The sequence below is a fragment of the Hylobates moloch genome, unplaced genomic scaffold (genome assembly GCF_009828535.3).
Source record: "Hylobates moloch isolate HMO894 unplaced genomic scaffold, HMol_V3 SCAFFOLD_12, whole genome shotgun sequence".
NCBI lineage: Eukaryota > Metazoa > Chordata > Mammalia > Primates > Hylobatidae > Hylobates > Hylobates moloch.
Genome location: NW_026652287.1, coordinates 21,746,327 through 21,761,613, shown reverse-complemented (window position 1 = coordinate 21,761,613; position 15,287 = coordinate 21,746,327). Strand labels below are relative to the sequence as shown.

The 15,287-nt window shown below is 48.4% G+C and overlaps 1 protein-coding gene across 6 annotated transcripts in view; it reads left to right on the top strand.

Annotated features, from left to right (window-relative positions):
• CUX2 (cut like homeobox 2) overlaps window positions 1-15,287 on the top strand; it is a 328,467-nt gene that overhangs the window by 187,604 nt on the left and 125,576 nt on the right. For 5 of the 6 annotated variants that reach the window (XM_032168684.2, XM_032168682.2, XM_032168681.2 and 2 more), the window contains exons 2-3: window positions 1,253-1,363; window positions 4,950-4,997. In XM_032168684.2, the coding sequence (XP_032024575.1) occupies window positions 1,253-1,363; window positions 4,950-4,997 (159 nt within the window). The remainder of the gene's footprint in view (window positions 1-1,252; window positions 1,364-4,949; window positions 4,998-15,287) is intronic. The other variant, XM_058425442.1, reaches the window with a different exon arrangement.

Here is a 15,287-nt window from a genome sequence, read left to right as displayed (position 1 = left end):
TTCTAATGGCAAAAGTGTTTCATTGTGTGTGCAAGATGAATGTGTATTAGTGATGACAAATGGGGTCTTTCAACACGGTGCTGGGCCTCATCATACATATGTTAGATTAAAGAGTTCACCCTAGAAATACACTCCCGCATCTGCGTGTGTGTTTTTAATAAATCTGATTGCAGAAATTTATTGCATCACCGGATTTAGGAAATTATGGGGCTTGATTGCTGCAAATATAATCGGATGATATATACAGAAATGCTCCTCGAGTTATGGTCCAGAAAAAAAGCCCATCTCGGGATGGTGCAAGGAAGCAGCCGACCACATAAACAGAGCATTTCTTGAATTATGCAAATGAAATCCATGACAACTCATGGTGAATTGTACTCCCCTTGTGAAACTGCCACCATTAAAGTGAAGAAAGCTTTGAGAGGGGTGATCAAATATACATGCACGACCAGCAGACATTGTCTGTGATGTGTGTGAGCCGGAGCATCCCCCCTTCCATCTCTCTCTCTTTTTCCCTCGCTAGTACATCCTATAAAAACCTGGTCTGATACCTTCCTTGCATATAAGCCAGCAAAGCACCTTCCAATCCATTTCTTCTGAATCCAGGAGTCTTCAGTGAAATATTTCTTAGACTTGAACCTTAAATGATTTACTGCGAGATGCACAAAAGGTCAGCTTATTTCTTATTGGCACCTTCATTTTTCCAAAATCTACTGAAATTAAAAAGCCATCTATATCTTAAAAGGCGTATTTATGAACCTTTAAGTGTAAGTAAGTCATAGTTGGAGCCGTTCCCACGTCTGATATATGAAAGCTGTCGACAGCACTTTCTTCCACTATAATATGCCCATACAATATGCCGCACTTTACTATTTTGACATGGTTTGGAGATGTTTTCTACAGTTACTGACAAGCTTATGCCATCACTCCTTTGGAAATTTAAGAGGTGGGGCAGGGGGTGGGGGGAAGAGATGAAAAAAAAAAAAAAACCAACCAACTCCACCCAACTTTATAGACGATTATTGATCTGGCCTGACTTCCGACGAGCAAAAAAAGCTGTCCTGGATTTTTTTTCAGTTGCATCCCAGTTTTGTAAATTATTTATTTGTGCCAGGAGTCAATATCCTGTCTTTTCTCAGCTTTGTAAGTTAAGAAAACTTGTTCAGAATGCTGTTTTGTGCAGTGGTTAAAAAGGAAAAAAAGAAAAAAATCTTTTTCTTTTCTCTCTCTCTTTTTTTTTTTATTGTTCCAGAAGGAGCTTAATTCCGTCGCTTCTGAGCTGTCTGCACGGCAGGAGGAGAGTGAACATTCTCATAAACATTTAATTGAACTCCGCCGGGAATTTAAGAAAAATGTACCTGAGGTATGGTATATTTGCTGTTATAGAATTAACTCAGTAGGAATGCAGATTTCTCTCCTTTCAAACTATATTTTGAAAACTGTAGATGTAAGTGACTAACGAGAAAAGAAGCTAATTAGCCACAAAGAAAAATGACAGCCCCTAACCTTTCTGGGGTTTCTTGGCCTAGTGGTGCTCAGTGGTGCCCACTGAAGGGAGGGCGGGGCATTTCTCCATCAACGTCATTGTTTTTTGAGGGTGCTGTGAAACGTCCATTTTCCCCCCACATTCATATCCAAGTCAAATGCCTGGCCTTGCTGGCAAAGACAATGTGCCTTGGAGTTCTTGATTTTATTTTGCTTTCCCGTTGGCGTCTGGAAGAAGACAGCCGTCGACTCTCTAACACCCTCTCGGGGCCTGCCGGCACTCATCATCTCTGAAACTCGGCCTCTCACCTCCTGTACGTGCACCTCATTCTTCCCCTTCACTACCTCCCTTGCAATCCCAGCAACCAGCTATGCCTTTTCTAGCAGCCATTGCAGGGAGCTTGCTGGTGAGGGACAGAGAATGACCAGCCCCCGGCAATGTAAGGGCCCCCCAAGGAACAGACTAGAACAGACAAGTTTCTGTTCTTTACCGGCCCAAATGTGTGAATTCTTTTCCCTCCTCTCGCAGGCCCCCCTATTGCTTCTCAAATTACAAAACAAATGATGAGAATAAACACAAATAGGGAAAATAAGCCCTCTGACTCTATATAAAAAGGATGTGGCACATCAGGGCTGTGACAGGGAACAGACATCAGAGATCTCTGTGGCCAGATCTCCCCAAAGCCAACTGTGTTTCATTCTGGTTGGCAGAAGGTTAACATCTGTCCTTACCTGCTCAGGTGTGCTGGAGGAAGGTGGGGCAGAGTTTGGCATTCAGATGGGAGACCTTGATTCCACCAGTTACACTCTGCCAGTCTGATACCGAGATTGGTGGGGGGTCCTGTTGCCATCTCGCTGGTCAGGGAAGGGAACATGGGAAGACAGGGAAGAGGCAGACCCAGCCAGGGATTAGGTCATATGAGCACAGAGGGGAGAAGCCTCAGGTCCCCCTCAGCCTCTTAGCTGCAAAATCTGTCTCACACAAGTCATAAATGTCTTTGGTTTTTCAAGGCAAGAGAAGGGACTAGGATCTAGCTAGAATTTGTCCATGGAGCAAGTCTGGAAGGAAGAGAGTGTCTACATGGAGAAGGGGCATGAATCTCAAGTCTAAAAGCCTCTCCCATGTTGTGGCTTCAGAAAAGCCAAGCCAGGCCTTTGGTTTGACTCCAAGAGCCAAGAAGGCATCAGTGATGCCGAGAACCCTTCCTTCGCCTTTTAGAACAGAGCTCGGCTTGGTCCGGAAACTCCCCAGAATGAGGTAACCTTTGACTCTCCTTTGACTCCAGGAATCAGAGCTGAATCGGCCCCACATCTTCACAGCTGCACATGCCCTCTCCCTGGTCAGCTTAGACCCTCTATCTCATCTTCCTTCTCCTAGCCCAACTGACTTTCTTCTGAGGCCATGCGGGAGCCCCCAGGTGATGAGGGAAATCCAGGCCATGTTTTAAGCCTCTGAGTTCAGCTTACATAATTTTAATACTGCATAATTATGCAATTATGTAATTAAGAGGAATAAGTTTCCATTCCTATTATAGTCGTGCCTCTGAAAATTCTCCTTTTTGGAGCCAGTCTCTCCTGATGGAGAAAGTCACGCCGAGGCTTTATTTAAGAGCTCCTCTGGCTGGTGCCCAGCTCACCTCCTGCTCGCGCCTGTGCTCGGCGTCCCCCAGCCGTGAAGCAGATGAGGCGGTGTGCTTCTAGAAATGGGCAGCATTAGCACGAAGTCCCGCCAAACCCGTCCCTCCCAGAATGCTCAGATACTTGAGTGTGGGGTTGTGAAAAGGGCCTGTTTGGGGAGTCCAGTGACCTGGGTTCAAATTCTAGCTGTGCCATTCACTTGCTGTGTGACCTTGAGCAGGCTAGCCCCTCTTGGGACCTCAGTTTCCCCTTCTGTAAACTCAAGGAACTGGAGAGATGGTTTCTGAGAGATCCCATCCAGAACTAATGTTTCCTGAACATGGACCAGAGGTCTCCTGCCATCACATTTTTATTTAGTCTGTAAAGTCTTTCGAACTTTACGGTGAGTTGCCAATACTTAGCATCTCAGATGATTTCACCTAAAAACTGGATTTCCGGTGTCTTTTGAGAATATTTGGTAGATTGTGCAACCCAGAGGTTCCGTGCTCATGCTGCCGTCATCAGCTAGAGCAGAGCACGTCACCCCATCGGTGGGGCTTGCATTGTCCCAGCCTCCCTCGTAGCTGCTTCCTGCCTGGCCTGGTAGGCATTTGAGTTCACCACCTGTGACCCAGATTCTCAGAAGTCTCCTTCTCCACAGCTCAGCCTCGCACCCATGGCCCCTTATGGTCAAGTCTGCTAGGCCAGTGTCTCCCCTGAAGGTCCCCGACATACATCAGTCTATCAATCAGTGGCTCAGGAAAGCCCCGGGGATCTAGAATCAGGGGCAGAAGCAACACAGTGGTATTTGCATAATGAAGGGGTTTATTCTTTACCTGCCCATAAGTCTTCAACCCATCTCTTCCTTTCCTGCTCTGTCTGGGGCAACCCCTCCCCACCCTGTCTAGTCCCTCAGTGCCTCCCATGGGGATTACTGGTAGCTGTGGGTGATTGTGATGGGGGAGTCACACCAGCAGATCTCACAGGAAACCGGAGGATTAGGGTTGGAGTCTCGGGACACATGGTTCTTAAGGTTTCCCTCTTACATGCTGGGGGGAAGAATACGTAGGAGTTTGCCAGGCTAGCCCAAGTTGCTGGGAACCTCAGGTCACTTATGAAAGCCAGGAAATTAGAGTGTGGAAATAGGAGGCTCAGGGTGGCTGGGACAAACCTCCTCTGAAGACAGCCCACGTCCATAGAGTTCCTCAAACATTTGCAGAGCTCGAATGGGGTATAGACCCAGCCTAGACTGCAGAAACTGCACGTTCTGGTGAGGAAGGAGAGTCAATTACACAAGTGGCATTGCTAAAATGCAAAAGGCAGTCTTTGCTGGAGAGGTGGCTACAGGGTGGGGTCATGGAGACCTCGCAACCTGAAAGAGGCAGCCCCAGGCGACACTTTGAAGGGCAGAAGGTTTTTAAGGAAGGATTTTCATGTAGTGCTGAGCGTGGAGAATTGGGGTTACCTCTCCAGCCCCCACCTCACTCCAAAGTGTGACCTGGGATGGACCACCTGTCTCACAAGATATTTTGCATAAAAGACCATTCTATGATCAAATCCATTTGAGAAACGCCACTTCCTTTGTCTTCTGGAAATTCCCAACATGCATTATATGAAAGACTCCAGAAAGTCCTGCAGGAAAGAAACCCCTTGGACTTGACGTTTCCCAGTCTGGGGTCGCTTGGTACCCCTGTCTGTGTGTGTCCCTTGTGAAACCCAATGGAGTTCAGGCCCCACGGGACATGCTTGGGAAATGCTGAGCCAGGGACAGCAGCGAGCTACAAGCAGGGGCCACGGGGGCGTCCCACCTGGCACCGTAGTGAACTCTTTGCTGATCTCTTTTTCAGGAAATCAGAGAGATGGTGGCTCCTGTATTAAAAAGCTTCCAAGCCGAGGTAAGACCCAGGGCCCACAGCATGTCAGAAAAGTGCCCCCAATGGCTCCCCCTCCTGTCCCACCTAGAGTTGTCCAGGGGGGCCAGCAGCCTCCAGAAGCTTTGGAGAAGCTTTCCTGTCCCCACTGCAAACTCTGTGCCCTTCCCTCTGGTCTCCCATCCCAATGGTATAGTAAAGAGAATTGGTTCTCTGTTCAGTTTGACAAAATTCAAGTCTGATCCCAAGAAATCTCCCTCTCCCTAGACTTTGCCCAACCTTACGCTGGCTCTGCTACATGTAAGATCTGTGACCTTGGGGCATACACAGTGGCTCACACCTGTAATCCCAGTGCTTTGAGAGGCTGAAGTGGGAGGATCACTTGAGGCCAGAAGTTCAAGACCAGCCTAGGCAGCATAGCAAGACCCTCATCTCTACAAAAAAAATTAAAAATTAGCTAGTCATGGTGGCACGTGCCTGTGGTCCCAGCTACTCCGGAGGCTAAGGCAGGAGGACTGCTTAAACCCGGCAAGTTGAGGCTGCAGTGATTCATGATCGCACAACTGCACACCAGCCTCGGTGACAGAGCGAGACCCTGTCTCTAAAACAATAAAAAATAAAATTTAAGAAAGAGCTATGACCTTGAACAAACCTACCTCCCCTTCCAGGCTTGGTTTCCTATTTTTAAAATCAGAGGTTGGTACTAGATGACCTTTGCCCTCTCTTGGCATTCTGCTGTCCTTTGATTCTCTGAGGCAGCCTTGCAGATAAGTCCACACAGTTACCAGCCCAACCAGAAATTCTTTGCACCAGTCCACTCTGAGTATAAAAGTGGCATTGTCCGCATTCTTTCCTGCCAACCCGCTGAGCCCTAGTTCCTTTGCTGTCCTCAGTAAATAATTTCTCTTGCTTTTTGGAAGCCCTGTGATCAGGGTGAACCTCCCCCATTTTTCCTCTCTGCTTGACTTCGTAACCAAGAGTCTGATAATGTCCACTTGTCTGGCTGGCACAGGAGGCAGGCCAAGAAAAGACTGGAATCATGTGGGTCCAGGGATTTCTAAAGCGTTCCATCTTGAGGGGGCTCTTCTCAGGCTTCCCTAGGCTCAGGCAGGACCCCAGAAGGATTGGCCGCACTCGGATCTCACCAGAGGGGATGCATTTTAAGTCTGTCATCCACCAAGCGCCACATTACTTTAAATCTGTCTCTTTGGAACCACATAAGCACATAAGGCAATATTAAAGTAAACAATAACTGGATTTACACAAATGTCGCTGATTTCCATATTTTTCATCCTTTCATTTTATTACCGAGTTGACTGATGTGCTTATTTATTTATAGGGCCATCCGGTATTGATTCATTTGGTTGCAAGGTGCCCGGGCTGGGAAGAAAAAAACCAGACAGACCAATAATGTTAGGAATGGGGGTTTTTTCATGACTTTGTGTTACAAAAAAAAAAAAGAGGTTCCCATCTACCAACTCCTAGTCCCAGGAGAGCTGCTCAGCACACAAGCTCCCTATAGCAACTGATCCCTCTGCCCAATCCAAAGACAGGCATTCAGCTGTTTGTAGAGAGCATCACTTTCTCAGCTGTTTCCTTGCTTGAGTTGGTGTGAACAGAGCATCCCTTGGCCTCTTAGAGTCTCAGTTTTCCCTATCTGTTAAATGGGAGTATAAAGACACTGACAAGTCTTTTCATGTTGTTTTGAGGATTAACTGAGATCTAATGCAGGGAAAGGGTTTAATGTAATGTCTGACACACGAAGAGCTGTTAGCGGGTGAAGAGTACAGATGCTTGAGCCAGCCTGGGTTGGAATCCCACCTCTCCCACTTACTAGCTGTGTGATCTGAGGTGAGCTACTTAACCTCTCTGTGCCTCCATTTCCTCATCTGTAAAATGGGGTAATAATTATACATATTTCAGGCCAGGTGGTGGCTCACCCCTGTAATCCCAGCACTTTGGGAGGCCGAGGAGGGTGGATCACTTCAGGTCAGGAGTTCGAGACCAGCCTGGCCAACATAGTGAAACCCCAACTCTATTAAAAATACAAAAATTAGCCAGGTGTGATGGCGGGCACCTGCAATTCCAATTACTCAGGAGTCTGAGGCAGGAGAATCGCTTGAACCCAGGAGGCGGAGCTTAGATCACGCCACTGCATTCCAGCCTGGGCGACAGAGCAAGACTCTGTCTCAAAAAAAAAAAATTAATTATACATATTTCACAGGGTGAGATTGAGGAAGAACAAAGTTAACGCTGATGAAGTGCTTAAAATACTGCCTTGAGTATGAGAAGTCTTGGATATTTTATTCCTATGAGCAGTGACCTCCAGTACAGGTTTACTGGGTCTCTAGTATGGCTGAGCTGCCATCTGCCACTTTCCTAACTAGGTGTTGAAGGCTTTTTATCTCAAAGAAGGGTTCGAGGGGTTTTTTTCCTGTAGGAAGTGGGTATGACTTATGTTATATTTTCAGTAGGAGAAATGTTAGGTTTGGGTGATGTTCGGGAGAAGACCTGACTGAAGCATGGTAGAAAATACATGCAAATCTGACTCAGGCCTGGTCAAAACCTCAACTCTGCTCCTCAACCAGCTGTGTGGCCTTGGGGAAGCTCCTTAACCTCTCTGAACTTCAACTTTCCTCCTCTGGCAAATGAGGCTAACAATAGATTCAGAAGCCAGGTGCGGTCACTCGTGCCTGTAATCCCAGCACTTTGGGAGGCCAAGGTAGGAGGATCACTTGAGGCCAGGAATTTGAGACCAGCCTGGGCAACATAATGAGACCCCCATCTCTACAGAAAAACAGAAAAAAAATTTAAATGAGCTGGGCATGGTGGCTCGTGCCTGTAGTCCCAGCTACTCAGGAGGCTGAGGTGGGAGGATCACTTGAGCCCAGGAGTTCGAGGCTGCAGTGAGCTATAATTATACCACTTCTTTCTAGTATGGGCAACAGAGTGAGACCTGGTCTCTTTAAAAAAAGGAAAAAGGATTCAAAAACTTCAGCAGCATGGAGGCAGTCCCAGGGTCTGGCACACAGTTGGTGCTCAGTAAATACTGGGACAGAGAAAGTCTTAGGCCAAAAGGAAAGACAAAGCAGAATTCTCATTTTCGAAACCCATGTGGCACATTGAATAGATGCTGCTTTAATAGCTGGAGACCTTAAAGAACTTTGTTAATTTTCTTAAGAGGGCTTTCCATCGTCCCTTTAATGTACCAAGAAGACTACATTTGTCTGGAATTTTATTCTCAAAACCCCTGCTTTTCTCGTGATCTATTGACTAAGCCATCGTGGCCTCTGTGTCCTCATTGCGCCTCAGGGGAGAGACGCCGCCAAAGGAAGGTGTTAATAAAAAGCATCTTCTTCGTCCAGAAAAAGCTGCACATGCACAGGCCGTTTATAATCCAAATTTGATTTTCATTTTAATTTTTTTAATGAGGCCTCATCCTTTATGCCGCTCTCTTCTTGCAATCCACCGGGCTCTGGGCTGGCGCTGCGATTCCCAAGTGGGTATTAATCACCTCCTGGAAAGATTCCCCGGGGCAAACACCGTCCCAAGTCACATAAACTAGCCCATAAAACGCCAGGGCTGAATATCATGCCCGTCATTCCTTCTTCCCAGTGCAGGCCTTTCCTTGAAATATACCATGTTCAGTTTCATGGTATGTACCATGAAATAAACCATGTTCAATAAAATATACCATGTTATTCCTAAATTTTGCTTCACCAGCCCTGGCGTGTTCAGAATCTGGGCATACTTCTTATCTTTTTATATTATATACGTGCGGCTCTCCTTTCTTTCTGTGTGTGTGTGTGTTTGTGTGTGTGTGCGTGTGTGCCACACGCGCGCGTGCTGGTGGGAGGGGGCGGAGAGGAAGTGAATTTGCCCTGCTGTGAATCAAGGAAGCTTCTCTGTCTGCCTTGATTGCTTAAAGGACAGTTTTGATTTCTCCTGTTCAGGGAAACAAAGACAGCCGGAGAAGGTGGCTTAATGGAGACAGCTTGAAATGGCCAAAGTTTGAATATCCTTGCGTACAGAGAAAAGAGCAAGACGAAAGCCTCGCTAATTATAAAAGTTGCTTTATGAAAGATAATTCAAAGCAATAATTTAGCAAACATAATCAAGTCGCACAGATGGGGTTGTTGATGGATGGATTGCAACATGCAATTAGCAGTTCTCGCAGTTACATATCATTAACCCTCCGAGCACAAAAATTATTTTCTCATTATTAGTTGAAAAGGTAAAATTAAGCTGACTAGACAGTAAAGGAACAAACTACAATTAATTACCTTCATTTATTACAGTCATTATTTTAAACTTATTTTTACTTGGAGGGAGACATGAAAACATCTAAATTAAAAGTTTTGTTATGCTAACTCAGAGGTGAAACTTTTCTGAAGTGCGTGTGCACTGTCCCAGCTTGAAAGACCACCGGGCCACTGTAGGGAGATTTTCTTTTTCTCTGCCGCCTTTTTCTTCCACCATAAAGGGGTTGTGGCCTGTATGGTGGAAAACCTTTTGGGTTGGATTGGAACAGAGACATTCACCTGGGCCTGACTGAAACACAGTAGTTTAGGGACCAGGTGGGCTGACCTGGCCTCTGATACCCAGGGGAGGTTAGACACCCATGGCCTGAGCCCCACCCTGACACTGACAAGCTTATGTGACCTTGGCGAGTGACTTTATGTCTCTGAGCCACTGTTTCCTCATCTGTAAATAGGGTCAGCTCATAGGATTGCATGAGATTCAGTGACATTCTGTGTGTCAAGTGGCCAGTGAGTCACTTGTCGTCAACATGGTGGGCGTGCATGGTTGTGTGGGACCAAGAATGTTCTCCCTCTAACCACTCAGGGTCTGGGGGAATTATGTGGCGTGATCATCTTCTAGGAGCTTAGAGACGGGGGTAAAGATGCATTAGATCATCAGTTGAACCCATGTAATCATTTAGTCACCTCAACAAGCATTTATTGAGTAGCTGCTGCATACTAGGCAGGGTTCTAGATGCTAGCCCAGTGATGGTCACAACCCAGTGGTCACCTCACCCCCTTTTGGTATGAGGGAGAGTAAGCATTTTTGCAGTACCCAGAAGAAGGACTTCTCAAAGAAGACAAGGCCACCCTTCTTTTGGCACCATGCAGGTCCGCTCACCAGATCCTTGTGGAGAACCTTCTGTGTCCCAGGCTCTGTGCAAGGACTGTTGCAGATCCAAAGATGATGAGACACCATCCCTGCCCTCAAAGATGTCCCTAGGATCTGCATGGAATCCTTTAAAGAAAGAAAAAGAAAAAATGTCTGTAGGAGCCAAGTCCCTGTGATTCTGAAATAATGTCCAGGAGCCCAAGGGAGGCCGTCGGTTCCATCCCAGAGGTTCTACTTGTTTGCTGCGCTTCACATTGACACCCTGCCCCGATGACAGCCACGGCAGTGTCTCCATCCCATGCACATCTGCCATGTGTCCCTGCATTCCCCCGCCAAGAGATGGAGTCTGTGTCTCCATCCTTTGAATCTGGGCCTGTGCCTACTTCAACCAGTAGAACATGGTGGAGGTGACACTGTGCCATGATCCAGTGTAGCCTTTAGCCTACCTGCTGGCTCTCCCCACCACACCTCTCCAAACCCATCCTTTATGTGAAAAGTGTGACTACCTGGAGATCACCCTGCTGTGAGAAGCCCAGCCTGCATGCAGAGGGTCTGGGGGATAAGACAGCACATGGAGGAGAGGCCAGGAGTGCTGAGGTACCAGACTGGAGTCAGGGGCCATGGTGGACATCCAACCCAGTCGAGCCGTCGGATGACTGCAGCCCCAACTGCCATCTGACTGTGAGCACCTGGTTCATTCGCACCTCAGGGTGTCAGTGCTTGCCATGCCCTCTGCCTGAAATGCTCTTCCCTGCACCAGCTCTTTGCTGGATGAACTCCTTTCAAATGTCAGGTCCTGGGGGAGCAGGGAACCCTCCCTGACCACCCTGACCCTCCATCAACCCTGGAGCCCCTGGAATTCACTGGTGCTTAGCATCATCTGTCTTTATGCATCTGCCTAAAGCTAATGGCTTGAGACTACTGTAAGGACTTTGACTGCAACTCTGAATAAGGTGGGAGTCATGGGAGGCTTTAGAGCAGAGGAGGGACCAGCTCTGACTCCGATTTTAACAGGATCCCTCTGGCCACTAATCTGATAACATGGGGGCCCTGGTCTCTCAGAGATGACTGAGAGGAGAGACCATTCCCTCATCCTCCCTGCCCCAGGCCCAGATGCTTTCTGAGACACTGAGGTTTTTCTGCTTTTCCCACCAAGACAATCATGGGTAGGGAAGGGTAGTCCTAACCTAGGAGAAGACCTTTCTAGTGGGTCAGTACCTGTGCTTGCAGCCAGGCTTCCTGAGAGGGGAGTGGAGGGTTTCCTCACAGCTGAGATCACCCAAGATGTGCACATCCCTTCCTGCTCTGGCCCCGAGCCCCCACCCAGCCCCATGTGCTGCGTCCTTCTTTGGTTCCTGTGCCCCCCTTCTGCTCCGCATCTACCTGCAAACTCTTGCTCTTCCATTTGAGCTGAAATTTAATTACAGGGCTTTTTTTTTTTTTTTTGCCTTTTAACATTATTTGCTCTTCCAGCTGTCTTTGATGGCATAATTCTCTCACTCCCTAAACTACCCTTTTCCCTGGCACTCCTGGCACTAGTATGACTATCTCTTTGTAAACAGGGCCCCCTTAGAACCACAATAGATGTTAGATGTGTGCAGTTCTGACAGCAGAGGAGGGCAGGGAGCAGGGGAGGCCAGGGAGCAGTGGCCTTGCTGGCCGGTGAGGCCACCCTGGGCGATAAGCAGTAGGGGCAACTATGGGTTTTGGGACCAAATTGGCTCAGGCTTACATTTTAGATCATCTGCTTCTTGGCTGTGTGACCTTGGGCAAGGCATATAACCTCTCTGGGTTTCACTTTCCTCTGCTTTTACTTTTCTTTTTCTTTTTTTTATTTTTGAGACAGAGTTGCTCTGTCTCCCAGGCTGGAATGCACTGATGCAATCGCAGCTCACTGCAACCTCTGCCTCCCGGGCTCAAGTGAGCTTCCCACCTCAGCCTCCCGAGTAGCTGGGACTATAGGCACACAACACCACACCCAGCTAATTTTTGTATTTTTTGTAGAGATGGGGTTTCACCATATGGCCTGGGCTGGTCCTCTGTTTTTAAATGGTGGTAATAGTATCCACTTCATAGGAGTGATGGGAGTCCTTGATGGGCTGATACTTGAAAAGCCCCAAGAACAAAGCCCACCACATGGTGAGTGCTTCGTGAGCATGAGTTGGCATTCCCAGCAGGTGAGCTGAAACTGAGCACATCACGTTTATCCCTCCCATGAGCCTCATGATGAAGTTTCTGCTCCTACCCATTGCTCAGGTGAGGTGACTGAGGCTCAGCCCACAGCCTGTGGTGGTGAGTGGGAACTCGGGCAGGGACATCAGCTGGCAAGGTTTATCCATCACTTAGCGGGGTGCCTCTTGTGTCACCTTCTCTCAGCAACGCAGCCAGGGAGGCACAGCTGGTATTGTCCCCTTTTATAGGTGTAAAACCGGGGCTCAGAGAGGTAAAGTGACTAGCCTGAGCCCACACAGCGATTCCTCAGCTGGACAGAGAGCAGAAGATGCAAACCTCAGCTTGGAGGGCCAAACGGGCCCCTTGAGGGGTCTGGGGGTGCAGAAGGAGCTGAGGATGGTGATTCTAGATTTAGGGACCCAGCTGGAGGATCTGCAGGTGGTTAGGGCCGGAAAGGAGCTCATCACTCAGCCAGGCCCATGCCTTTTAGATGTTTCTTTGCTGAACTGTTCTTTCAGGCAGAATCTGCCAGGAAAGCCCACCGCATACAAAGAGCTCTGATTCGAGCCCAAGTCTGCGTATCCAGTCCAGAACTTGGTACATAATAAGTGCTCAATAAACAGCAGTGTTGCTTGCAGCTCATGTCAGATATAATGAGGAGAAGGCCTCCCATCCTCTCTACTGCCCCCGACATGCGCATGTGCACACACATGACCCGCCCTTTTTCCGCTGCCTGAGCTCAGCGGCGCAATCTCGGCTCACTGCAACCTCCACCTCCCGGTTCAAGCAATTCTCGTGCCTCAGTCTCCCGAGTAGCTGGGACTACAGGCGTGCGCCACCACGCCCAGCTAATTTTTGTATTTTTTGTAGAGACATGGTTTCACCATGTTGGCCAGGCTGGTGTCGAGCTCCTAGCCTCAAGTGATCCTCCTGCCTCGGCCTCCCAAAGTGCTGGGATTACAGGCGTGAGCCATCACGCCTGGCCTTCCCATCCTCCCTCCTCGTTGATAACATAATTCCTTTGATGGTGCATGCTCCTTGGCTGCCTGTAACCGAGTCTTGCCCCTCTGGAAGTCTGCCCTGCCCGGCTTGGGGTAAAACTTAACGATGAACTGAATGAACATCCTTCCGAATTTAATATTAAGAACCCACCAAAGCATTATTGAACCTGTCACGCCATATTACAACCAAATTAAGAACCAGCAGCAATCCTCTTTCATTCAGTATTATATGCCTTATAAAGTAAATTATTAATGCTTTTTTCCCCCCAGTTAAGCAGTTATTTGCAGTTGTTCCGGGTATTTCTCATTAGAAATAACATCATCTAAAGAACGATATTGATTGATTTTTTTAATCTTGGAGTCATGGACGTGAACCACATATTTATATGACATTCCCTTTAACTAGAATTCTCGCACTTTATTTTTATATTATTGATCTTTTTGACACGAATTGCTTTTTGGCCTTGTGCGAATGTTGTAAGCTTTCCGCCTGCAGAGGAATGGGCTGGCGTCTGGGCCGGGCTGGGAAGAGTGATCGCTCCAGCCGCGTGGCAGTAGCATTCCCGCACATTTAACAACAATTAGTCTGTGCCGACGCCATGGTAGGCTTTCGTGTATGAAAATTTACAAGCCTTTTAATGGACTGCATTATGGAAGGCCGTGCGGGGCCAGTCGGTGGGGACATAAGGCTGCTGGGCGTGCATCCATCTCATGGCTCAGTCGGCCCAGTGTCTCTCAGTGCTCACGTCTGCCTCCTGGGAGGTGGGAGAGGCAAGATGGAAGCTACTGCGACAGCCTCACCGACACCAGGGTGGGTCATGTAGCCACTCGCGCAGTCCTGCATTTATCCGGTCAGTAGATGTTTGTTGAGCACCTACTAGGTGCCAGGTGTGGCGCTAGATGCAAGGGCTAAGGTGGTGAACATTACTATTTACTCATGCGTCCAGGAAGGATTTGAGTACCGACTGGGTGTCAGGAGCGGCACTGAATTCCGGGGGTGAAAGGGTGAGTGCAAATTCCTCATTCAGCTGGAGCCTGTGGCAGTGGAGAAGTGACTTAAGCCTAGAGTCACCTGGAGCTGGGTTCAAATCGCAGCTCATTGCCCATTGCCATGTTCTTCAGTGAACCTCAGTTTCCTTGTCTGTAAAATGAGGAACTACCTCTTAGGGAGGCTGGCAGGATTCGGTGCAGATCAAGAGCTTGATGCAGAGTAAAGAGGATCATGGTGATTCAGTGTTGCTACCAGCTGAGCTCTGGACACTCTCTTCGTTCTCTCCAAAACCTAAGGTTCCAGGCGTACATCCCGCCTTCCCTTTGGGCTGCAATCCTCGTAGCTCCTGGGGTTGGGGCAGCCTGGTGTCCCCCTCCTGCCCACTCTGGCTTTCTCCTATATTTTCTTGTTGGAAAACCAGCCAGGGCAGCCAGCTGGGGGCAGGCAGTGATAGAGGCTCCCCTAGAGGGCACACCCCCACCCCAGGGGCCAGCCCTCTTCTCCCCAAGTGCCGTCACCCCTCCAACCAGCTCCCCCAGAGCACACCCCTGCCTCCCTCCTGAGACCTTTATTTCACAGCATGTATTTGGCACCTGTTATATACAAGGGTGAGTGCCAGGCCTCAGGGATGTGGCAACAGGTGGCCCCAGATACCTTTCCTGTCCTCACAGCATACACGGCCTCATGGGAGAGACAGATGGACCCACACACCCCCACACAGTGCCAGCGGCAATCACATTATGGTTGAGTTTCACAGGGTCAGGATATGGGGATGGGAGAGAGTCACTAGCCCACCCATTCCCTCATTGAGAAATGCTTTCTGGAGCCCCACTGTATGCAGATCCTGTGCAGTGCCCTGGGGATAGGCAGGGAACAAGACACATGCCCCTGTCTCTAAGCTAAAAGTACAGTGAGGGACATGCATACTTACATCATGCACAGGAGTTACCTGAAAGATAGCATAGCACAGTGGTTAGGAGTGTGGCTCTGGAACCAGACTTCCTGGGTTCAAATCCC